Raw genomic sequence first — 27,690 nt, 5'->3', positions numbered from 1 at the left:
TTTTAACATTTGTGTGCAATACAATATAATTTTGCTCTTAAGTTTGTAGTAAGTAATCACATTACTCAGACATTCAAGATTGCTTTCAGTTGAATATGAATGAATCTGCATTAGGTTAATTAAACCTTTTTAAAGACTATTAATTGCGTAAAGGTTAAAACAAGCAAATACCAGCCTTTTATTTCTGTGTTAACCAGGGCTGCGGAGTCGCAGTTGGACTGCTTTCAAGGTAAGAGAGTCGGAGTCGAAAGTCGAAGGCTTTAAAATTCCAAAGAGTCTGAATTGAAGTCGGTCACTTTTCTTCCACAAATTTGTCAGCGCTGCGGAGTTGGAGTCGCAGAGTCGATCTGATTTTGAAGTAAGTGTGTAGGAGCCGAAGCTTGGAGGGATATGTTCTGAAATGCCGGAGTCGGAGTCGGTTATTTTCCTTCCGAATCCGCTGCCCTGCTGTTAATAGAGTCACTTAAAATAATTAAAATTTCTTTCTTGAAAATCAAAATTTACTCAATGCAAATATCTCTCTTGAAACAGGGATTTACAGCACCAGTACGCTTCACTTAGCTTCTCGTGATGGTAGGAAGAGATTTGGAGACATCTGCAGACAGAAGATTGGCTCCTTGAACATAGTGCTATCATTCCGCGCAGAGGATATGGAAACGCTTTCTCGAAACGAAGGACCCTACCCATTCAGGGGGGACATCGCCAGTCTTAAAGCATACAGAGAATCTAGAAAGCAGTGGTATTCTAGCACTGGTCTTATGATTTTGTAAGTTATTATCCATTCTGGTTAGTAATATTTAGCATCTTATCAATAAAACCATATGGAGGAGGGAGTGAGCAGCTTCCGTTGGGCAAAACTGTAGCACCCTGGACGTGGTTCAAGTCCCGAAAGTCAGTCTTTGATCAGTTGCTTGCAGGCTTAACTGTGCATACTACCAGGACCCTACCAGGAATATTCTCTCTTAACGTTCTTCCCCCGTTATGCACAGGATGACGTGGAATCAGTAGGACCTGATCCGGTATCATCCGCTGCCTTGTTAATTTACCCCCCCCCCTAATCCGCCGACTAGATTTTGATCTAGCTGAACATCCGGTTACAGTGGTAACAGCAGCAGCAATAGGCCTAGAATTTATGTATTAGGATCCCTTGCCTTGAAACTACCCTAAAGCTACCCAGACACTTATTCCGTTTTCAGGAGCGAGTTAATCGCGATAAATGAAGAGCTTGATGCAATTATATCCTATGATGGCGTTTTTGGTGAACTTTTAATTTTATTGAACAACTGCAGTGCTCTACAACATCTTAGTAGCTGGTACTTGGTAAGTGATGAAACTAGCACATCAATTCTGCTCAAACTGAGGAATATTTCAAAGAATCGTGGCATTCATCTCCGATGAATCCCATCGCATGTAAACATTCGAGATAACGAGGTCGCAGATGGTTTGGCTACAGGAGGCAGTGAAGACGAAATAACTACTCCCTCTTCTCTTACATATTGAGAACTATATTCAAATTAAATATCCAGATTTAATTTGGCCTGGCGTATTCTTCCTGTTTACGAATGGTACACCAGAACACCCCCTTGTGTTCAGATAGAAGACAAATGTGATCGTGGAACTCAGACTGTTCTATATAGACTTACAACTGGCCACCTTAAGTGTCTTACCTTCGAACGTAGCAGTTTATCCAGCCTACTTGCGAAAATTTCTGTGAACATCCAGCTTCACTAGAGCACACATTCTGAGCTGCATCGAACTTTCCAAGGCAGACTTAACCACCGATCCTAAGATTGTAATCGACTTTTTAGCTGTCAGCAACCTGCTAGAGCTGATCTAACATATGACAGATTTCTTCTAGAAGATAAACAACATCAACAATATCCTTCTTATAAAATATTTAGTAATAATAAATGTTTCAGTTAATTTAAGAACAGTAAGATGAATAAATTTTCAACGCATTCATTTATTCACAACGTGTTGAAAAGGTAACCTTACAGCCAACTTCTATAAAATTACCCAACCCCTCCTATCTGTACTCCAGAAAAAACACTAAAACACAATGAGTACATTCCAGTCAGATGCATTAAAATATCAACAGCAAAAAAGTGAAATCAGCATGAAAATAATTTCAATAACTCATTAAATAATGTGATCTACTTGTACCTAGATGTGATCGGCGTAGTAAAATTGGAAAAGCAGTCAAAATCAGTATTATATAAGCAATCAACATATCTGCGTAGATTACATGTACAATATGAGGGTTTTTTTTTTTTTTTTCTTTTTTGTCACAAAAAACAAGCAAAAAAAAAAAGTAGTCATTATTTTTAGAGCACTGCAAATGTAAAGCATCTTAACAATAGATTCATGTCCGGAAAGCGTTAACATCAATTCAAATCACGATAGATTTTCACGTCCAAATACGGCAATATGGTTTTTTCCTCCTTTGAAATTCCTCGTTACAAGAAATTTCATTTTATGACAAAACAACTAGATGCAGAAATCAATTAGATCATAAGTTTATTTCTTTTCACTAAAAGAATATCATTTTCAGACAAGGAAAGGAATGGCATAGCTTGAGAACAAAGACGCAGAAACATTTGCTAAAGCCAAAAGCTGTAGAAGCTTACATGGGTTCAATGCAGGAAGTAGCAAGAGATTTAGTCAATAAAATCTACTTAACAAGAGATTCAAACAAAGAAGTTCCAAATTTCCTCTTTGAATTATACAAATGGGCCCTCGAGTGTAAGTTTATTATTAATTTATTATTTTATTACTTATTTATTTATTTATATTTACCTTTTCATTTTTTAACACCGAGAAATGATTTATTTATAGTATAAAAAAAGAAAATAACGTCTTAGATATAAAGTTATACTTGTAAGGAATATATCCACTGGTTTATAGTATACATATCAAATCTTAATCCACGATCATATGAGTTGCGCAAACTATCAAAATGCTCGGAGTAGAGGAAAATGTTAAGCGTAATTTTTCTTTTAAAGGCATGATTTAGTTTTAAACCATAGTTCAAGTAAAAATACAAACATGATGTAAATAAGAATAATGTAAATTGAAATTCAATCTTAGTTTTTTTTTATTATTGTTGCAAGTTATTTTTATGATGATATTATTTTTTTAGAAAGAGAACTAGGGCAAAGTGAATGGGGCAAAGTGAAATAGCAGGGCAAAGTGAAATTGTGAAATATTTTCTCTGCTTTTTGCTCTACTTATCTGGTATTATTTAAACTATGTTGTACCATATGTAGTAGAGTAAGACAAACAACGTTAGAAAAAGCACAAATTTGCCAATTACAGCAGACACGTGTTTCGGCGTTACAGGGAACGCCTTTTTCAATGCAAAAAATAATGAGCTTATAGATGAAAAGACATCCGACAAAAGCCCAAAGGGCCCCATCCGACAAAGCCCTTTTCATCCATAAGCTCATTATTTTTTGCATTGAAAAAGGTGTTCCCTATAACGCCGAAACACGTGTCTGCTGTAATTGGCAAATTTGTGCTTTTTCTAATGTTATCTGTCTTACGTTACTGTTCTGCACAAAGGTATTTATTTATCTCATATGTAGTGTTTTCCAGCCAGGAAAAACATACCGTCAAAGATTAAAGCATTTGGTAATACAGGTAATTTTTAAAAAATGATGCTCATATTGCAATATTTTGTTTCAAGTCAAAAATAATTTTTGTAATTATAAAATGATAAAGTTATTGTTAAAAACATCTTAAATAGTAATTGCGACTTCCTAATACTAAATGCACTATCAATTTACCTAATATTAAGCTTATTTGTATTTTAAATAGGTATACCTATTCAAATACATACGGGGCAAAGTGGATGGGACAAAGTGAAATAGCTTTTGTTTCAGTTACTCTCTCAACCATTTAATACAAATCACTTGCGTTTTCATTTGTTGATTAGTTCATTTTCGTTACTTCATTTAGTAATTCACTTATATTCATTCATTCATTCACTTATTTTCTTATTCATTCTTTCTTTTACTCCCTCATTTATTTTTCTTCATGCATTAATTGATTTATTCGTTTAATTAGTCGTTTATTGTTTCAGTATATTTTAATTGACTCATTCAACCTTTTATTTACTGATTCTTTTGATTAAAAATATATTTCATAGTCGAAAAGAAAGTATTTCACTAGAAAAATATTTTATTTTTCACTTTGCCCCATGAAAAAAAAAGTTGAAAGTTTTCTACCTTTTTTTTTCTGAAGACTCAAACTTACTGCCAAAAATTAAAAATATTATTTCGACGCAAGTTTTATTATAAAACACAATGTTCTTTCTTTATGTACTGTAACTTTCAAAACAAATTTCCGATTTGAACACTTTGAAAAAACTCAAGTCATCTTAATCATTTCACTTTGCCTCACATATCCCTACGAAGTAAAAACTAGTGAAATGCGGAGCATAATACGCAACTGGAAAACCGTTAATGATTGAGATCACTCTCAACTAATTTCCAATATGCTCCTATGCAGCACATGACGATGTTTAATGCCACATATCCTGCTAACTGTGGAGTCAATTTCCACCACCGTATCCCCACCACAACTCACACAGCGCCCTCTCCAAATACGGGAGGTTAATAGGCGGTTCTTTAGTAATATTTCTTTCAGGCATCTCTCCGAAGGGGGGTCAGTGCCCCCCTCCCGGGAGAAAAATTTTGGATTGCACTTGTTTTATCGTGTAAAGTTTAAAAAAAAAAAAAACGGAAGTATAAAAAGTTTGGAAGTTTTTCATTGGGGGGGGGGGGTATCATCCTCTGGGGGGGTGGCCTCCATTTTGTCAGTGTAAATGGAAACGCAATTAATTTTCGACGCTTAACGAACAAGATATGCTTTCCCTTTTTTTGATTAACCTCTTTCATTTGTTGTTCGTCCGTTGTTGTGATAGGGATGGGGTGGTTGGAATTATGTTATCTAAAGGGTGTCCCAAAATTAACGCAAGATTTGAATTTGCCACAATTTTGGCTGTGAATTGTTGGCAGCCACGGAAAAAGAACAGTTTGACAGTTGGGAGTTTAGGGTTAGTAAAAATGGAGTGTTATGCTATTATACAGCCAGCGAAACAATTCAATCACTGCATAAGGAATTTCCTGTTCGTGTACTCTCTCGTTTCGGTAATATGAATTATACCCTAGATCGTGTGATTTTACATCATTAGACTTCTCCCTATGGGGTTATTTGAAGTCAAACGTCTATGTCAGCAATCCCACAACCACCTGCGCATTACCTAATTGCGATATCGAGCGCCAATAACAGTAAACTGCTTGACCCGCCCAAACTTTCATTATTTTTCAAATAATTGTTCGATAATGAAAACACATTATAGAATCGAAAACGCTCTATTTGTAATAACCCTAGACCCTCAGCTGCCAAATTGTTCTTTTTTCAAGATTGCCCACAATTTATTGCAAAAATGGCGGCAAATTCAAATCTTGCGTTAATATTTTGAGACACTCTTTATTATCTATTTAGTTTTTAACACACACAATGCATTGGTGAGGTCCGGATCGGAACCTTAGGACATGTACTCCGTGGGCACTCATGGTACATCTGGTTGGAAATCAAAAGTCTGAAAATTCGGCATCTTTTACACCCCCCCCCCCCTTTGTGCCATCCCACAATTTTCAGGCCGACAAGGCTTTTAGCCAATTAGGAAACTTTTGAAAATCTACGCGGATTTTCTCTGAGAGAGAGAGAACAGATTTATATTTTATATTCATTCTAACTTGAAGCCTTCTAACGTTCTGTCTTCAGCAATCATCTTTGCAATTAGTCAAAGACAAATTATTTTGAGTGAAGTTTTTTTGAATATTTTGTTCTTCAGTTTAAAAATTTATTTACAAAAATCACTCGTTATAATGTTGTACTGATCGCTTTAAAAATTGTATAAAAGAATGACTTCCAATATTTAATTTAGCAGGATGTCCAGAAATCATTCTCGAAGTTTTCTTAGCTTTACAGCTTTATCAAAATTTCAATGAAGGTATTAAAAAAAACATAAAAAACTTCCATACAAAATATTTTTTTAAATAAAAATTTCTATCTACTAAATAATAAATAGTCCTTAAGTGTGCCTCTGTTTACAATGTTGTTACGAACGGCTGAAAATCGTTTTAAATTATTTTTTAGGAGAGAAAATAAGCAAAAATTAAGAAAAAAAAAAGAACTTACCCCATGTTTTTGACCATGCTCTTTCACAAAAAAATATTTTGAACAATAGGAAAAACAACGCAAATGTAAGACAGTTTAATAAAACAAAAATTCGACTTCAGAAGGAGCGATTTAATGAATATTTGTTTCTATAAATGAGATTAATTGAAAATAATTTTTATTACATGATATTCATGCTTCGTTGCGTGTTTTATAAATTTAAAAGTGTCTTATGCATTTGCAGTGGGACAGAGAACCGTCAATAGGAAACTTGATGATATTTTTCTCACTTAGAATGATTTTGTGTATATTTTAATAATTAAGGAATGTTTTCATTACTTTTTTTTTCTAATAAAAATTTTTTTTCTCATAATATTGCAGTACTGCCAGTCCTTTGATGTATTACATTTTTATGGGAACGATATAATGAACCAGGAGTGTTTTTATTTAACTTATCTCGTAACGCCCGTTGGACGCATACAATGATTTATTTGAGGGGTGGGGAGGCAAGCCAAACATTAAGATAACTTCACAAGTGGAAGTTGTAAAATTATTCAGAGTAGGTAGTTTTGAACTTATTTCTTGGAGGTATTGGGGAGAGGGTTGCGTCTCCCTCTCCTTATATATGCCCTTGACCCCTCCGAACACTTAAAGTACCCCACCCCCTTAAATACGCCCTTGCCCTCTCCCCAAACTTTCAAAGCCCCCCCCCCCCCGAATCAAAAGGTCTGAAAGAAACACTGAGGCGGACCCTGTTTTTTGTGGTGCAAAACAAAAAGCCATGAATGGCAAGCAAATCGTTTTTCCTCATCCCTATTTTACCAAATGGAATCGATTAATTTTTTGCCAGTTTTTTGAAGTTGTTGTAACAGAACTAGACTGTACTTTTGTAATTGCTTGTAAGTAATTTTCAATAAATTCTTAGAAATTAAGAAATCTCCAATGCATTTTCGAACTTCTTTTTTCTTCAAATAGCCGTGGCTGTTGTGGGTCTTGACACCAGACTAGGATGCCTACAGATAGACTTACCAAAGGATTCTGATGGCATGAAGATGATTGATTCCGCACAAACTCAGTTTCAACTCATAAGTGAACTAGAGGGAATGACTGGGAATTTACCTTTCTGGAAGCTTTTTCCCACACCCAAATGGCGTAAATTCACTAAAGCTGCAGACGTATTTACAGAGTAAGTTGAAATCAAACTCAGTAATATACTTATATAAACAGAACTGAATTGTCCTTGTTAAAATTCTAAAAAATGAATAGCATGTGGCAGAACTTAAACAAAGAAAATCATCAATGCTAGTAACCTCCCCCTCCCCTCACCTCCTTTGAGTAATTTTTCTATCACTATCCATCAACTATATTGCCTTTTGTGCATCAGTATAAGATTTGGGGAATATAGAGTGCTTGTCAAAAATATATTGTTTAAGTATAGAAACGAAGGAAAATCTGCGAGATTTAGCTTAATTTTGTAACATTCTAAACACCCTCTAAAACGCGTTAAAAGCCAGACCAGGTTGTGTACCCTTTTGAATATCGTGGTACTGGTGGAAGAGAGGGCCCTATTGAACATTTCAGAAATCTGCCAAGCCCAGTTTATAGATCCACTTTTCACGTAGTTAGCTATGATATTGATGAATGATTTTTTTTCCCCTTTTCCCAGAAGTGATAAATAGGCAATAATGAACATGCTTTCCTTATTCCGAAACGAAGTTTGATTGACCCCATTGAATTTTGAATTGAACCCATTTACTGAATTGTTTTAGATATCTATGCACAGTAAAACAGCAAGAAAGCTTCCAATTGTTGAGGCAAGTGTGCTCTGAGGTACTGGAAGATATCTTTAAAGGGAAAAAATAACTGATTTTTGCTTATTCGAAGCATTTCGTTATCTTTTCGAATTCATGTCCAATTTGAATACCGCGAAAGAGTCGCGAAATACAAAATTATGTTTATCTTCAGCTTTAAAAACATTTAGTATGAATTTTCAGAAATACTAGGTGATGTGGAAAAGTTTACAACTGCCAACAAATGTTTGTTGCGTATCACATTAACCCAATTGAAATTTTAGACACTTCGATATTTTCGACGCGCTAGTCATAAAAATAATTTTACCGATAAGTACGCCTACTGTAGTCCGCTTTCTGACATGCAACCCTTTGGAAATATGTCTGAATCTCATTACAAGCATTATTCATTGTTGCTCTTCTTTCTTCCCAACTGGATACTATTATAGAATTGCTTTCAAGTACATCAATCGGTCTTTAGATGACCTGAAGAAAAGTGAAGACAACGAAGAAAAAGAGCTTACTTTGCTTCAAGCTTTACTGTCCACAAAAGGCCTAGATGCTTCAGGAGCAATGGTCACTGTTGCTGATATGCTTTTGGCTGGAATTGATACCGTAAGTATTAATAATAAAGCGGTGCTAAATACCTCAATACTTAATGGAATGTTTCGGCTTTTCCAAATTACTAGTTTGCAAACTATTATGTTACTCTTAACGTGTATACTACTATGAGACATACGGATACATGCTCATCTACAAGAAATGAACTAAGGCGTACTTCAAAAGAGCCTTAAATGCAGTAGAGCATCATTATTTGAACTTATCGTAATTCTCTTGTTTGTTTTTTTATTACTTTAGAACATTTTGATTTAATTTGCTATTGAATGCATTTCTTTTCTTTTTAATTATCTGACTAATAATTTGGTTTCTTAAATAATTGCAGGTTTTAAAATGTTGATAATGCATACAGACTAAAAGCATAGATAATTGAGGATACAAATGGCTGAGTCATCTAATTACCGATAGAGCAATCAATACCAATAGAAATTTTATAAACACTTAATAACTGGCATTGTTAGATCAAATAGCAACGATATTAATGGTACGATGTTTTTTAACACTGGGTTTAACCGGTTAAACACTGGTTAGAATATTGATTTTTTTTTTTTTTTTTTTTTTTTTTTTTTTTTTTTTTTTTTAACCGTCATTATGAAAATTTTATAAGATTAAGATTTAACTCTTGCCCATAGATATACAAAATACAAATTTGTAACAATTCGAAAGATTTCAAGGGGCTGGAACTAATAATTAATGGTTGATAATTTTGCCAGTCGTATGTAACTTTTTTATTCGTTATATTTTTAGAGACCTATGTACTTTTAAAGTTTTTGATGAAATTATCATCCAAACTTTTTTCTTACGGACGTCTAGATGTAAGATGAAATCCCTTTTATAACTATTTGAATTGGAAGTGGAAAGTATACGAATACACATTGCAAGATTAAACATTTATATACTTAAATAAATTAAAACACTTTTTTATGCCTCTTAAGGCTGATAAAGACTTTAATTTCTACCCATAAGCAACGCTATCCATCACTATTACCGTTAGTATTAAAAGTAATCTCATATTGTCCATAAGCTTGACTGAACTTCCATTTAGTAATTATATTGATTTTCAGACGTCTCACACTATTGGCTTTCTTCTGTATCAGCTGGCGAAAAATCCAGATAAACAGGAATTGTTGTATCAAGAAATAATGAAAACTCTTCCTCACAAGGATCAGAAAATGACTCCAGTAGCTTTTTCAGAATTTAGATATTTAAAGTCATGCCTGAAAGAGTCACAAAGGTAAAAAAATTAATGTAATTATTCTGTTCAAAAATTGAATGTTTGTCAGCCATAAGTCAGCTGTAGAAATAGCTATTAGTTTATTAAATATTGGAGCAGGAAATCAAACTTGAAATTGAATTTGAGGATTTCTGAAGTACAGGACTCAAGATACTAAGTAACTAGTACAGGACTCAAGATAAGTGACGAATACAGTTGCAACTTCATTTACAAAATTCTTGGGACCACGAAAAATATTAGAAAAAAACGAGTTTGTAAAATCGAAACGCTTCAAAAACTATAGTACGCATATTTAAAGGGCAAGTTCGATCAATACTTGAAGATATTTCATTTTTTGTTTTGCGCCAAAAGTAAAAATTAAATTTCTCCAAATTTGAAGTTTTTTTCATTCTTAACCTTGTACATATTGGTGTGCTCGGATTTTGAGCGGAGTTCGTGGCAAGAATATCTTTGAAGGGTAAGAACTCGTACCAGCACTCTCCACGTCCAATGCTGTTCAAGTGCTGGTACGGGGGAAGCTGTTACATGGACCTTCGTGGAGGCAGATTTTAAACCACCGACGATAAAAGAAAGGAAGTATCTAGTTTGACAGTAAAAGAAGACTTTTCTGACAGTAGAAACTATATTCGTATCCAATACTCGTATTCTAAGTATACTCGTATCAATAGCGCAGTAAAGAAAAGAAACATTAAATTCCTAATATTCTACATAATTTTATTGTTTAATTATACAGAAATGCTAACTATTTAATTTTCAAACAATTATCATCATATTTATTGCTTTCATCACTTGATAAAATATTTCTGAAAATTTTAGATTACACCCAATAGCAGGTGGTGCTGCCCGAGTACTTGACCATGACGTAGTCATGAGTGGATACAAAATACCTGCAGGGGTAAGTACGGTTTTAATTAGCTTTATCAAAGTGATTTCAATGATTGCTATAAAAGAAGTAGTTGATATTGTTTTGAAAGAAAATTGTAGCCGTTTGAGCAACCTTTAATTCTTCATCTATTTACAGCATATGTTATCGTGCATCATAAGATAAGAAAATAAGATATTTGTCAAAATAAAATGATAAAGTTCTTGTTACTAAAGTTTCAAATATTAATTAAGATCTACTGATGTTCTTTTCAGCATTAAGGCGTGTTTTGATTTCAAATGTGGTTCAATTTTTTTCAATTGTATGCGAGATACAGTGAAGTAGTTTATTTCATATATATATATATATATATATATATATATATATATATATATATATATATATATATATTCATTCATTCTTTTTTAATCCATTTGCACATGCATTGATTTATTCATTTATATTTATTAATTTAAACAGTAATTAAATAATTGATTTAAACATTCATAATTAATTTAACATTGACTTATTTATTCGTTATTTAATAAGTTATATATTCTGTTATATGCTCATTCATTAAGTCACTTATTCATTCATTCAGTTACTTAAGTATTCATCGAAAAAAGAAACATGTTTTTAATAGTCAAATTCAAAATATTTTATTCGAAATATATTTTAATTATCACATTGTATCATGAAAAGGGCAAAATTAATACAAAATTCATTACTGTCTCTTAATATACTGTAACTTTCAAATAAATACCCATTTTTTTCATGTTGAAACATGTAGTTTATCGTATCTCTTTGACTTTTCCAAACACTTCCTTATTTTAAAGCTAATACATATTACAGAACTAAAATACACTATAAAACCACATCCGAATATTCATAGGAACAATAAGAATATCTATAGAAAATTCATTTTGAATAAAGCTTCGATCTAAAAACATGAACTCTTGAAAAAAAAAAATTCAATAAATATTTTGAAACTAACATTGCAGACGATGATTGCTATTGCACTGCAAGAAGTCTACAGGAGAGAGGAATACTACAAAAATCCTCATGAGTTCTGTCCAGAGAGATGGCTGGAAAAAGACCAAAACTTCAACCCTTTTGCTTTTCTGCCTTTTGGATTTGGAACTCGAAGCTGCATCGGAAGAAGATTGGCTGAACTGGAAATGATTAACTCTAACGACCGAGGTAAAGATATAGATACAACGGAACTTCGTTTATCCGAACCTCGTTCATCCGTATCTCCGGATACCTGGATCGAGTTTGCAGATTAATGTATATCAAGTCTTTAATTACCAAACTAATATATATATATATATATATATATATATATATATATATATATATATATATATATATATATATATATATATATATATATATATATATATATATATATATATATATATATATATATATATATACATATGTGTAAGTTTACCACTTGCGGTGCACTACTTTAGTGGTCAACTTTACAGGTTATATATATATATATATATATAATTTTTAGCAATTTATATTGATTAATTTATCAATTAATTTTTTTTATTTATTTGCATTGTTCTCAGAAAGTAGAATGAACGTTATTTTCATCAAAATTTTTTAATAATGATCAAAACAAGAATAATTTGTGATTTAGGATTAAAGTTATAATTTATGTAATATTTTCATACTATCTTTTCAGATAATCAAAAATTTCAAAGTTGAATATCATCATGAAGATATTGATATGATTACCAGACTGATTGGTGTGCCAGACAAGCCTTTGAGATTCAATTTTATTGAAAGAAGATAAATCTAAACCTCCGAAAATGTCTTTTGATTTTGTGACTGAGGAGCTTAAAAGACTTATTTTTGTTTTCAATTTACTACATGAAGTGTTTATAAAAATAATGATTTGTATATAAATAGAATTTTCTTTGTTGAATGTGTTGATTCCTAACTTCGTGTTTTTCGCGCATATTTTAAGGAAATATATCAAACTTTTGTAGGAAGAAATTTCTGCTTCTCCTTTGTTGGATTGATAATAACTAAATCTCTAATAGAAGTTATATTCTAACTAGCAGTTGAAATAGTGAATTCATCTCAACGGACGTTATAGAAGAATAAACGAAAACTTTTATACTGAAATAGGGGAGGGTGGGGCAAGATGAGATACTTAACCAAAAAACAGTTGTGGGGGCAAGTTAAACTCATAAGTCAATTAGAAAACTATGTCATTATTATCTCTCAAGTATTATAAAAGTATACTATTTGACTCAATATCCTATTTCCAACAGAAAAATGTTGACGCATGTTTAAATTAGATGAGTCAAAATCCCATCTTACCCCACCAGGTGGGGTAAGATGAGATTCAGGGTTTTTCATAAGTCACAAAGATAAGCAGCTTCATCGTCCTTATCCTCCTCTCCTGCACACGATCAATGGGCCTATTTCTTGCATTCGCAGCACCTAATCCAACCTTCTGTCGATTGGGAATATAAATGTCCACAGTAAAGGCATGCGACATCAGAAGGCTCAAACGATAATGAAGAATCGGATGGTTTCCCTTTAAGTAGTTTTTCTTTTAAAAGTTTTTGACTGTATTCTTTTGTTTTTATCTTTTGACTGACCAACTTTCGTAGCTGTACTAGTTGATGGGGTAAATGAAAAAATGTCATCCACAAATCCCTTTTTCACGTTTCGTTTCTTCTTTTTTCCTCGATTTTCTCCTCGTCCTGCTTAGATTTTTATACTTTCTTCTTCTTTCTCTGCTTAGACTTTCCAATTTTCTCCTCTTCCTACATAGATTTTTCCATTTTCTTTTCTCTATCTGCTTAGATTTTTTTATTTTCTTGCGTTCCTTTTGAGCCTTCACCACAAAAAGTTCCTTTCTTTTAGTCCGCAAGAAGATCTCCTTCTTCCAAAGAAAAAATAGTTTTCATGGAGCCCAAAGGCTTAACTAAATCTAAACTTGTGGTTTCTTTATTTGAATGAATTTTTCCAGCTTTCGAAACAGTAAGAACACCTCTGTCCAATTGCTGCTTTTAGTTTCTTTCACTTTTCTATGAAGTGTAGCCCGTGGTACATTATAAGTTCGGGATGCTTTCTGAAATCCCATTTCTCCACTCACTATGCATTCAATAGCATGTTGCATCGATTCTAGTGACCAAATTCCCATATTCGTCTTTCTTATCACTATCTTAAGAAATCTCAAAAGAATAAGAAGCAAATCGCAGTACATGTGGGGGTAAGATGAGATAGTATTCCATCATGCCCCTCGTATAATATCTCGTCTTGCCCCACTGACGCCATTTGGCGTGTTCACTGTCGACTCAAGTTCAGGTTATTAATAAAATTACATTAAATAACTAAATTTATCCTTTAGAGTTGCGGATTACGATTATATGAGAAGACAAACGATTAGTAAAATCGTACTCACCAAACTACAGTTGGAAAGGTGTTAAAACAAAATAAGAGCACGCAGGGTCGGACTGGGTCCTCAAAAAGGCGCATACCTCAATTTTTCTGAAGGCGCATGCCGATGGGGGGGGGGGGGCGTCGCAGAAAGTATATAGACGGTCATTTTAGGGGAGCGATCAGTGGCGGATCCAGACGATCCTGTTGAGAGATGCGATTGAGTAATTAATTAAGGACAGGGAAGGGGAGGACTAATGAAAATAAAAATTTTTAAAAAGTTGTAAGAACTGAAGCATGTTTTTTTTTTTCGAATAATGTGCTTTGTTCAAAGAGTTTGAATGAAAGTTATAAGTGTTTCGAGTATCACACACACACACAAGAATAAAAAATTGAAAAAAAAAGTTTCTACTAATATTCTGGATCTATTATCAAAATTAAACCCTTTAACTTTTGATTTGTTTGAAATCTCGTGAAGTTTTTTCAGTTGTTATTCACACACAGGTCCTCAATTGTACTTTTTTCCTTATAAAATAAAGGTTGCAGCACCAAAATGGCATCTCTTTTTACCAGTTTACGTATCGAACATAATGAAATACTAAAATTGCATTTGTAAATATAATTTGAAGATAGTTTTGGATTTGTTTGTTGATTGAGTTCTGTTTAATATTCGCGCAAAGAAAGGAGTGTTTGCAGGCTTTCTCCCGAAAATTTTTGTTTGGAACGCATTTTTAGACTATTTGGAGGTTAACAAGTGGAAAGGAGGTTTGGGGGTCCCGTTACGGATTTTTTTTTTTTTTAATTTAAGGGTATATTTTCGAAAACACAATTATTTGCCATCGTTGTGTTCTTGAAGGGAAAGATTTGATACATGAGTTCTCCCCAGTCGTTTTACGATAGCTTCAAAAACGCAATTTTAGATATCTTTAGTATTGCTAAACAAAAGAAGGTTCGGGGCTTTCCTCCGGAAAAAATTTTGGAATTGAAATCCTAAAAACGCAGTTGTAAGCCATCTTTTATGACGTAGGGGGAAGGAACGGGGTTTGTAACTTTCCATCGGAAATTGTTGGAAATTGGAGCTTTGAAATACGATGTTTAGCCATCTTTGGTAGAGTAAAGGAAAGGGATGGAGTCAGGAGTTAACCCTCAACTTTTCAATATTGAACATTCAAAAATATAATGTTAGTGGGTCTTTCGTCATTGACGTTAGGAGAAGGACTCAGAGATCGAGGGCTCTCCCCCGAAATTTTTCCGGAATTGAAGTTCTAAAAACGTAATTGAAAGCCCTCATTAACGACATTTTCGAAAAAGTTTTCGATTCCGGTGATTTTTTCGAAATTGAAGCTCCAAAAATTCAAAAGTTTTGACAGTCTTCGATGACATTGGAGAGAGGAGGTTGAGGAACTCTCCCCTGGAAATTTTTTGGAATTCAAGTCATAAAAATACAGTTATAGACTATTTTTGGGATGTGTTGGGAGAGGGGGAGGGAGAGAGAGATTTTGGTGAGCTTTTCCCGGAATTTTTTTAACACAATTTTAGACGATTTTTGTTTATTTGGGAGAGGAGAGATTTTGTGGACTTCACATTGAAATTGTAAAAACTTGACTGTAGGCCATCTTTGTTAACTTTTAGAGGAAGGCACGTTTCACGAGTTTTTCGAGTGCTAAAAACGGCAATTCACAAAAAATAATGAATAAGTGCATTCGGAATTTCTGAAGTGTCGCCCAGTGGTTTGATTTCGCATCTTCTGAGCGATATTTTTTTCACTAGGCGACATTGATGTCACGTGGTCATTATGGTTTAAAATGCACTGCTACATAGCTATATGAAATTCAACTTTTCCACTATGAAATTCATTAAAAAAAAGTGTAGAAAAACTCATAACTTCGGTGATGCTAGAAGATAAAGAGAGAAGGCCTAGTGGCCTCCATTTCCAGAAATTTTTTAAATTTTAATCCTAAAACTTTTTTGCCGTCCATCTTTAATGACGTTAGGGAAAGAATGGGATTCGAAACTTTCTTCCACAACGTTTTCGAAATCGAAGTTCCGGAATATATTTGATTGAAAACTCGAAGGTCTCTCTCTCTCTCTCTTTTTTTAATCAGAGTCTTAAAAACGCTCTTGTCATCTTTGGAAACATTACGGGAAGGGAGGGGATGGGGTAGAAGGAACTTTTCCCGGCAATTTTTCGAAATTGAAACTCAAAAGACGGAAAAGTTTAGACGATAACATCAATGAAAGCCGGCTCGAAGGAAAATTTTCGAAACTTCAAAATGAGGGGAGGGTATGAGAGCTTTCGAATCAATTTCAAAACTTTCGTTCTGAATTTGCAAGAGAAGTTTTTTTTTTTTTGAGCAATCACATTGCTTATTGTTCTCACTTTACTGTCCTTGGCGTTAAGCTGATTTTATTTTCCCCCCACCTCCCTTTGCAGCATCACCGTCGGCCGGCCCCTCCCGATGCTGCTCCTCCATAACAAAATTCGTCTCCAGGTTGCGTCCATATCCTACACACACACGCATGCAAACATACACCTACACACATACTCACACGCCTACATATACGTCTTTGTCTGACGTTTGTGTCTGTGTATAGGCATACACATACCCAAACACTCATGCCTATACACAGACACAAACACATACACACGCCTACATATACACACTTGTGATTGCGAAAAACATAATTTGAATTCAAAATGTCAAAATTGAAATTATTTATTTTTTTTTTCAGCAAAGGCGTTTGCATTGCATTTAATCTTAAAAAGTAGGAAGGGCGCACCTGCCCTCGGGCAGGTTGGCAGGCGGGCCAGTCCGAGCCTGAGAGCACGGCGAAACGCACGAAAATTGAAAGAAAACTTAGTGCACTGCAAATGCAGCGCATAACCAGGTTGATTCGACCAACGTGGTTTCTACTTCTCCCAGCACAACTACTTGACTACTTTTCCGTTAGATAATAGCACCCACCTTCCTAGGAGCTTCAGTATCTCATCTTACCCCGCTATTCCATCTTGCCCCACCTTCCCCTACTACTATGCGTTAAATATGTACCTCAGGACCAGAATGATGTAAGTTCAGAAATCGTGATTTAGAAATTTTAAATATTAATAAAATCAAAACATTATTAAGTCTTCAAAAAATAAAATTTTACAGAAAACGAAATTGTGTGTCGGATACATATGCTGACTGGGGTAAGTCCCACGCGTTCCTATACAATATACAATCTAGATAAAATAAACAAGACACAAATGTGAAGATGATATGCAATATTTTAAGGAATATAATGTCTTGAAAATTTAAAACCTTTCCCCAGTTTATCGTTATTTATGTCTATTTTTTGTAATTGCTAGTATCGTACACAAAAATCACATTTTCAATTAACAAATATTTTAATCCAAAAATGCTATTAAATTTTTTAAAAACATGGTCTTACTTGAGGTAATATAAAAATATATAAATTATGCATAAATGTTAGCGGCGTAAAAAAAAAGGATTCTTATGAAAAATAGGAATACTTCTTCAAAATTCTACATACCTTTTTTAAAAAAGTATTCTTAAAAATTTTATAATATTTCAAATAATGTATTATGTGTTCTTTTCATTACTAATTAATTAAATAAATGTTTTAAAATATCTTCATGAGTTTTTTGAAATAAGTATTTAGCTTAGGGAACTTTGTTGATATTTTCAAATGCAATTTAAATTTAAAACTCATTAAATTTAAACTTTGGTTCTTTTTTTCGTTGCTGATCATTGATTTGTGTACTTAAATGTCTTGTCATTGAATAAAAATTAGCAAATGTCACCTAAGATGAATTTTTTCGTACTCGTCATTGGCAAAATTTAACGTGCTAAGAAAATCACCCGTTACTCCAGCTTATGTCATTGCAAGAATACTTCGCAACGTTTCTTCCCTTTTGTGCTTGCTCCCCTATTTTTTTTTCTTTTTTTCTTTTTTTTTTTTTTTTTATATATTGAGCAGTGTATAAACATGGGGCAAGTTTTCTTGGAAAGTACCTGACTTGTTCCGGAAACGTGATTGGCTTTCAAGGTTTCTGTATTCTTCAAGAAGATTCCAACTAGCTCACTTTTAACGGGAAACTTTCTTTTCCATTAGGTATATTAAATGTCCATTATTTTTCAGGAATGTTTCTGTGTGTGTGTGTGTGTGGGTTTTTTTTTTTTTTTTTTTGCAATGTAGTTACAGAACAGGAAAGAAAAAAAATGAATAAAAATTAAATAATGTTCGAAAAACCATTTTTTTTTTTTTTTTAATTCATTTCATCTTTTTTTCATGTTTTATTTCAAAGCTCAATATGTAGGATATTTGTAGTTGCATTATGCGTGTCATTGCACTTAAAAAAAAAAGACGATATTTTCGTACAAGTATTTTATGCAGCAGAGCAGTAAATTCATTCAAGATCTTTCAATCTTTTTTACACCAACTACATCCTTGACATCGTACAGCAAAAAAAGTACATAAAAAAAGAGAAAAACAAGCATTGAATATAAAGAGATAAACGCTCTTGCTATCTTCACGCCTCAAGGACAAAAGTTATGCAACATGTTCTTTTATTTCTCATTTGACGTTTCGCTCATATATGATAAACAGAAAGGAACTTGTTCACCCTTTTTTAAGTGTCTGCGCGTGTGTGTGTAGGAGAGAGGGACAGAGAACCTGTTTTTTTTTTTCTCTCCTCGCGTAGTTTCCCTTCACCTCTTCTTCCCTAAAAATATATGCAATTTGATAAGCCATTTTGAAGTCAACTGGTTTATGGATTTGTAAGAAAGATAAATCCAGGTAAGTGTGTTGAACGATTTATTTTTGGGAGGAAAGATAACGACTTTATTATATTACTAGAAAGTCATTTCTAGTTGTCTAATTTCAAGAAAATTGTTTCTACATTTGAACGAAGCTATTGCCTGTTTGGTGATATTTTGATAGTTGAAATTTTAACCCTAACACCAGTGAATCAACACTAAACTCCAGTTGATAGCGTATATTCGCATCTCCAGAGCTCGAATACGCTACCTTGCTGCGATTTACAATACTACCGAAAAAGGTAAAACATTCCATTCCACGTGTTTTCTTTGGAGTAAATTACAGGCTTCAGATAGTTTATAGTGTAATGTAATTTCAGAACAATAGAAAAAAAGCTTCCTACAAACACTGATAAATAACTGTCATTCACTAATCTTCAAAGCAAGTTATAAGTTACAGCATTTGTTTACCTTTTTTATCCGCCATTAGACAGTAGCTGCAGCGCCCCCTATAATTTATTTGAGTTTCAAATTGTTTTGGTTCCTTCGTTTTCCTAAAATGACAGTCTTACCAGTAAAACTGTTAAATCGCCAGATCGAGTTAAGCCTTGACACAATAAATCTTTTCCATGCATGTCAAACATTAACAAAACATATTATCAAATTATCATACCGTGGCGCGAGTTTCATTGTTGAAACAAGTGGGTTACTTCCTCATCGGCTATTATTTATATGAGAATCATCAGAGAAAGAGAGAGATGAATCTGAAGTGCAATTCTTACAGCATTCAGAATGCAGACAAAAACGAATGAAACAAAGATAGTCAATTGGAAATGGAGAGCTTTATAGAATTTCTAAAAATATCGCCAAGCTGGCGCAGATGATATATTTTGGTTGATTTGATTTTGAATCTTATTCTCAAGGGAAAGTTTGGCATATCTCCATATGGTTGAAAAATGATCACCAAACTTTGCAAATTTATGCGTACCTTCTCAGCTTTTCTCGGCTTGTGTTCCCCTTCTTGCCTATTATCACTCACGAATCTAACAATTCGACTAACAAACTCTAACACCAGCTCCTCTGTTTATGATCTTTCAAGTTTCTTGTCAAAATTGAAAATTTAGAAAACGCTAATTAGAATTGATGAGCTGCTGTTAAAATTGCTCTTAAAATATATTATAAATTAGTTCGTTTAAAAAAGTTCCCTATTTAAAACTGCAAATGATAGCAATTCATATACTATTCCGACACTTGCAAAGAAAACACTGAATTGCTATTCTAAAGCTAATATCTTTGACAAACCTACAGCCTACAGTTGCATTTTTCAGACTTCAATGGATAAAAATTTCAGAGTGGGAGATAAAGAACATCTGAAATTTCTCCCTTATCTCAACGTCTTCAATGCTGGCCTAAAAGTGCGTTTTTTTAAAACTTCAATGTCGAAAATGTTCTGGAGAAAGCCCGTGAATTTTCTCTATCTCCTTAGAGTCACCAATAACAGTCGAAAATAGCGCTTTTGAAAGTTCAATTTTGGAAAACTTTTGGAAGGGTAACAGACCCACGATGTCCCTAAAAGTTACTTCGATTCTGACAAACATTCAGGGATGGAACATACTCTAAAATTACCGAAAATTGCGAAAAAGTGCGATACTGGAATTCAATTTCGAAAATATCTACTCTTCCTATACCCCCTTAAAACCACAAGAAAGTGAATAAACCTACGTTTTTAGATGAACCCTGATTTCTCCAAATACAATCTAGCATGAAATCACATTTTTCGAACTCATAACTTGTAGTATCAAGCTTTCCTTCAAAGCGATAAATTTCACAAAAAGAATTTCTGAGTTTTAAACCTAACGTTTTATAAATTAACTCTTATTTCTTTTTTTTCAATTAAAACTTATTTATTAAGAATTGTTAGCTATAAATTCAAACATCATTTAAGTTTGTATTTTATTAAGTTTTAGCAAACAGATTTAAAATATGTTTGTTTTTATATTTTGGTTTGTATGTTAGTATCATAGCACATGTGCATGCACTTTTTATCCTGATATACCTCTTAACAACAAAGCGTAAAAAAAGTAGAGCTACTAAATACTTGAAATTCTATTTGTAGTATTGTAAAGTAATATTCTATAACATGGTTTCCCAAAAGAAATAAGTTTGAAAAACTTGGCTTGTCTTGAATATGTAATTTTAAAATCTTTTTTGTGTAATTTTTTTTTCGAGGGAGAGGGGATCGAATATTACTTATTGAATAAAGAAACATAATTACATGAATCCTTTGTATCATCTTGTTCAATCTAAAAGATGCGCTTGAAACTCAAAAAAAAAAAAAAAAAAACAAGATCAGTAAGGAAGAATGATGAAGTGTAACCTAACTAGTTTTGTTGACAAACTTGGCAAATGAGAGGAATCTCTCCAGCGGAAAAAGTATTTTTCAAAACCACTCAAACCTTATTTATGAGTTTTTTTACCAAAGGAAGGGAAATCGTATCTCAGTCACAAAGGGGTCATTCCATGCGAAATGAGCAAAATTCGCAAAAAAAGTGGCGGCCGCATGGTAACAGATTTTTATGAAATTTGGTATACAGGTTCCTTTTATGCCTAAATAAAAATATCTAAAATATTTTTGCTTAAAATTTTTTATTTGAATAGTTACATGCGATTGAAAATTGGTCAAATTGAACAGCATTCTCATAAATGCTAAATGTTGCACTTTTGAAGGCTTGTATCTTATTAACTATTTAATGAAAACATAAAAGTTATATGTTGTTGCAATCTATGGAGTAGGGTAATTAATCTGATATCAGTAAAATTTTCAAAGTTATTATAGTTAACTTTTAACCGAGTTTCAAAAACTGAAAATATTTCAATTTTCTCATAATTAAGCATTTTATTTTTTAATCTCAATCTTTAAGGAATGCATTAGCTTTGATGAAATTAATACCCAATAATGTGCTAAGTATCATAAAAGAAATACCATACTTTTGAAGTTGTATTTTAACTCCTTTGTCTTCAAAATCAGTTTTAAACTTAGTGACATTTTGCAAAATGATGATTTTCCCCTTCACATACCCACAAAAATTCAAATGAGGGAAAATTCAGACAACTTTCAAATTTTACAAGAATATAGAGCTGTGTTTCTACTATTTGCTTGAAGAAACTCGAAATTGGTTTTTGATTTCCAAACGTAAAATAAAATTCAGAAAAATAGCCTTTTTTTTTGTTTTATGGGTCAATTCATACAGGTTCAACGGATGGGTGCGCTCGACCATTTTTAATTTTTTTTTTTTTTTTTTTGAAATTCATATTCCTAAAAGCTGCATATGAAAGATGTTTAAAACCACTTTTATTTTTTCTCTCAACTAGACCTTTGATTTTTTAGAGGTCATCAAAAGTGATTTTCGTAGTCAAAAATGGGACTTTTAGACCTTTGCATTTTGGCCGAAATCTATTTGAATTACATTTATGACAGTTAATTTAACGCTTTGATGTTAAAGTGCATAAGTTGATAGTCTTACATGCTGAGTTACGTAGCTGTAAGTTAATAATTAAAATAATGGCAACAGGTTAAAGTTCAAGGCCAAAGGAAACATTTTACTCATTTCAAAGGGGGATAACTCACGTAGGGGACGGAAACACAAAATGAAATACGACAAAAACTAATCACTGGAACCATGCTAAAAAGAATATGTAACTGTTTCTGTGTGTTTGTGCACCCTTTATAGATTACATACCCTCAAAAATCGGAAAAATGACGAAAATGACATTTTTAGACCCTTATAAACCAAAAGGAGATGGAATTAAAAATAAAATTTCCTGGCCAATTGAATATTCCGTTCAAGTACTATACATGTTATACATATTGATTTTTCTATTTGGTTTGTGAAAAAGATACAGGTCTTTGAAATTAAGCAATTTTGCTAGTCAATTCACACATTAAAACAAAGGAAAAGTGTGAAAACGTCATGGCACCTTCTTAAATTACGTATATTGTGCCCTATATAATACATTATACTGAAAAAAAATATTGTAATTTTCAAAATAATTATTTTAATTTGATAACTTAGAAATATTTGAACATGAATGAGTGGAATTGACTGAGCTGGCGGTGTATTTCATGTATTTCTGCCTTAGCCCTGGCTATAGGGTGATAACTTACTGAATGAACGAGTAGTTTATACTGTATGGAACCTGTATGGATCGACCCTTATGTGAAATTACGAGAATTCAAAGAATTAGATAAACGACTAAATGATGCAAAAGCAAGTAAAACTAACATTTATTTCAACTTAAAAAAATGTACATTTCAGAAATGTACACTTCAACATGCTTTTGAGAAAATGAAACACGAAAGAAATGGTTAGTTTTGCTAAACTTACAAAATAAAAGGAAGTAACTAATGAAATTTTACCTTAGTTCAAGTTACTCTAGTAACAAAAATACGCTGATACCAATGATTAAAATTAAGTAGCATCTAAAAGACACTTCAATATATTATGTAAAAAAAATTGAGTAAATTTAGAGCATTCCCTCATCTTCAAAAAAACATCTGAAATAGAGGAAAAAATGAAATTTTTGGAAATTTTCTATTTTTTTAAGTACAATTTCGTCATCAAGAAATTCATAAACAGTTACTAAATTAGAGCAGATAGTTACTTATAGATAGTTTTTCAATCTGAATCATTTTTACTGTTATATTTTCATTAAAAGAGCTAGAAGAGTGATTTAAAATCTGAAGTAAATTGGCAAAATTTCAATCTTTGTTAACATCTCCGATTCAAAAAAAGATCCGAGTAAATTTTACTTTGCTCTTTCTCAATAGAGATTTGTTTATAGAATGCGGAAATATTTATTTTTTAAGTGTACGTTTATAACTTATGGAGTTATTGAGTCACAAACTGGCAGCAATGAACTCTGAAAATTTAGGCTTAGCGTAAGCATCAACTTCTAATTTCAATAACAAAGCAACAAACAGTTTTTAAACTTCCATACTTTGCATTTCCTCATAGATATGCATGGTTTACCTAAATAAAAATTTTCATTAAAATCTGTGACATGTCAGCCACAGCTGATTTGCTCATTTCGCATGGAATGACCCAAAGGCGAATCCAAAAATTTCCCAAGGGGGGGGGGGATTGATATTTTTACTTACCCCTTTCTACGTATTTAATTTACACATACATGGGAGGGGGGTTCCAACATCATTTTTGTTTGAAACAACTAAAATTTTGAGATTTAGCCTAAAAGGGGACGTAAGAGGTTCCCGGATCTATTCTTTTCCTTTTCCGATAACAAAGGTATTCTAAAACTGCTCTTTTAAAACTTCAACATCGTGATAATTCCAGGAGAATATTTCAAACCCCCTTTCCTTAACATCATGAATGTCGTATAAAATTGTTTTTTTTTTTTTAGAACGTCGGTTCCGAAAAATTTTCTGAACCTCATCCCTTATCCTAATACTACGTGAAATGGCCTACAATAGCTACTTTATGGCTTAAATTTTGCAAAACATCCGTCGAAAGCTATTAAACCTCTCCTCCTCAAGACATCACCAAAGATCTTCTAAAATTGCCTTTTTGAAACTTCAAAAGTTTCCGTGAGAGAGTTTCGAACCGCATTTGCTCCTAATATCATCAAAGATGATCTGCACTTGCGTTTTGGAACTTCAATTCCGAAACATTGCCGGTACAGAGCCACTCAAGAGAGGGGTGATCGCCCCCATCGCCCCTCCCTTGTATCCTTCTTTGTCATGTCATCAAACCCTTCCTGCCATATCTTTCCAGGGTTGGGGGCAAAAAATGTTCTTCCGTGTTCAGGTAAAGGGCAGTATCTGCAGAAATGAGTTTTCGAGATAATTTGAAGAAACTTGTTTTGAACAATAGGGGCATGTTGGAACTAGACTTTTTTTTTTTTTAAAGCTTTTTTCCAATTAAAAAACCAAATAAACAAACTAGTGCAATAAAGATAACGCATAATAGATACAAATACAAATACAAATTTGACGACCAGCAACAGGCTCTTGGTCCAGCTAGGCACGTCCTAGTCAATTTGTTAGTCTTCAATGAAGATCAATGGCCCTCTTAAAGCTATTCACCCACTTCTTCATTACCACCTCTTCCGGTAAGCTGTTCCAAGTGCCCACAACTCTACTAAAGAAGTAGGTTTTCCCTATTTCAAGGCTAGCCTGAGATTAGACTGAATAGCTTAAAACAATGACCCCTCGTCCTACTTTCGGTGCAAAAATTTAATCCATTAACATCATTCATTTTGATAAATTTAAACAACAGGATCATGTCCCCTCTGATCCTCCTTTGCTCCAGGCTATATATTAGGTGGGCCGAAAAAACTTTTTTTGGAAATCTGTTTTTGGATAGTGCGGAAAAGTTGCTATATGGACCGTTATTACCCATAAAAAATTTCGCTAAATTTGTTTAATATTTAGCCGGCGCTATTTGACCTTGAAAAACTGAAAAAAAAGGCAAAAATGCACTTTTTTCAAAAAAAAAAAGGGGGGGGGTAAAAATAAAAGTTTGAAGCTAGTTTCAGCAAACATTAGAAGTATCTGTCAGTGAATTAGTTGAAATCCTCAAAGACTTTTATACATTTCGTAGAATATTTAGCTACGCTCCTTTAAGACTGACACATGGGAAAAATGAAAAAAAAAAAATTAAAGTAGTTTCAAAATAAGTAAATACTGAAATGTTACGCAATACGTTTTTTAGAAAAAAACAGTGAAAATTCAATTCAATTCTATGCGACATTTGTTCGCCAATTTTAAAAAATGCACACACTCAAATAAAAAATAGTTACATAAGATGCTAATTTTTTACTCTTCGGTTCCAATTGTTTCTCCTGGATAATAAACGGCGCTCAACTGCTTCTATTATTCCTAAGATTATGTTATAACTATTTATATATGTTTGACAAATAGAGCCCTTGAGTATTAAAAAAATGTGAATCCTCTGAAGTTTTTTAAACGGGAGCCGGACATTTCGAATGTCATTGCATGAAAGATGTTACGGGGCTGAAGTTTAGCACTGAAAGCAGGACAAGGGGTCATTGTTTTAAGCTATTTAAATCTCAGGCTAATATGGATGTTAGGAAAAATTATTATTTTAGCAGGGTAGTGGAACCTTGGAACAGTTTACCGGAAGAGGTGGTAATGAGCAAGGGAGTAGATAGTTTTAAGAGGGCCATTGATCTTCACTGGGGATTGTAAATTGACTAGGACCATTCTAGCTGGGCCCAGAGCCTGTTGCTGGTCGTCACTTTTGTATTTGTATTATCTTTGTTTTGGTATACAACACGACTGTTATGTAGAAACGCGCGAAAAAGAAAGTAACGCGAGCAAGCACAAGTAGTCTTCTATTTGGATCTGTAAGAGATTTGTCTCCTCCCGATGCTTTATTTCTTCCAACATATGAGGACATTATCAGATGTTATCAAATCACTAAGATGCAAATAAAGGGAGAAGGAAGTAAGCAACCATCTTCAGCAAGTGTGGCCGCTGTAGTTGCAAAATAAGTTATTGATATTAGGGGGCGTGCTTCCCTTCCCCTTGTTTCGATAAGAAGAGTGATTGCCATGATTTTATCTTATTATTCTAAATATAATAGCGCAACAAAAAATGCTAAAAATATAAAGACGCAACTTTTACAATCAAAGCTAGGCAAATTTAAAGCAGAGGCTACGACTTTGTTTGACGTTTGTGCCTGCAAATGCGCAGATTTATATTCGTGTAATTGCAGAAAAAAAGCAAAAGTCCCTGATAGAGAAAAACAATTTCTAATTGATCAAAGGATAGTAAGAAAAATGGCTGTTGGAAAAGTGGATAAGGTAACAAATAATGCATATTTCGCTCATCCTGAACAGCTACTGTTGACAATGTTGTTTGACTCAAGAAAATACATTCGGGGAATTAGCTGTTAGGTGCATTCTGAACTCTAGAAATAAGAAGACGAAGAGCTCGGATGGTTACGATTTTTTAAGCGTCCTAAACTCAATTTTGAAGCCATTGATTATGTTGATTTAGTTCATTGGGCAAACTGTGTTGCAACAGAGCCACCTCTTACAATGCATCTAAAAGACCAACAATTGAAAGAAATGTGCAAAGAACAGCCTACAGAGTTCACTTTCGAGAAATTTCCCTGTCACACGCAAGCTGTGAAACGTTGTGTGAAACTAATAACCGAAGCTGCAATAAAAGTTCGTGGTGAAACTGCACGAGATGGATACATTCGTGCCAAACTTCAAGCTAGGAAAGAACTTCCATCATTTGATAACAAGGGACAATATTATTCCAAAAAATAATATTCATTATGCATGAGGTATTATAAATCAAATTTGAAGATTTCTTTTTCAAAATTTTATTATCTTTATATGTAATTCTAGAAAATGTATGATATTATTGCGTGATAATAATTACTATGATTAATAGTGCTATTTAATTAATTAGTCTATGATTTAATTTTGAAAAATAATTTTCACAATGGTTTTTAAAAAAATTCAATATTTTTTCATTTTTCTCCAATTTTTTGATGTCCGAAAGGAGCGGTTAAATGCTCATTAAAATCAATGAAACATTTTATGGGCTCGAACTGGCTCATTATATAACATTTTCGGTGCATTCCAGCAAAATATTTGGAATTTAGTTTTTTAAAAAAAATTTCGACAAAAATTCATTTTTCTCATTTTTTTCGGTTTTTTAGTGTCAAATAGCGCCGGCTAGATATTTTTTAATATCCAAGAAATTTTTTGTGAGTGCTAATTAGCTCATCACGCAACTTTTGCGCGCTATCCAAAAATTGATTTCGAAAAAAAATTTTT

General features: G+C 33.1%; 1 protein-coding gene across 1 annotated transcript in view; it reads left to right on the top strand.

Moving 5' to 3' along the window:
• The window catches only part of LOC129216650 (uncharacterized), an 89,342-nt gene that overhangs the window by 18,468 nt on the left and 43,184 nt on the right, over positions 1–27,690 (top strand). Inside the window, 9 exon segments of the mRNA XM_054850867.1 lie at positions 532–766; positions 2,552–2,742; positions 7,162–7,372; positions 8,426–8,591; positions 9,659–9,828; positions 10,645–10,723; positions 11,692–11,874; positions 11,876–11,890; positions 12,387–12,450. Coding sequence (XP_054706842.1) covers positions 532–766; positions 2,552–2,742; positions 7,162–7,372; positions 8,426–8,591; positions 9,659–9,828; positions 10,645–10,723; positions 11,692–11,874; positions 11,876–11,890; positions 12,387–12,450 — 1,314 coding nt within the window.

The sequence above is a fragment of the Uloborus diversus genome, chromosome 2, assembly GCF_026930045.1.
Source record: "Uloborus diversus isolate 005 chromosome 2, Udiv.v.3.1, whole genome shotgun sequence".
NCBI lineage: Eukaryota > Metazoa > Arthropoda > Arachnida > Araneae > Uloboridae > Uloborus > Uloborus diversus.
Note: the sequence above shows the minus strand (reverse complement) of the source record. Positions and strands in the feature narration are given on the sequence as shown.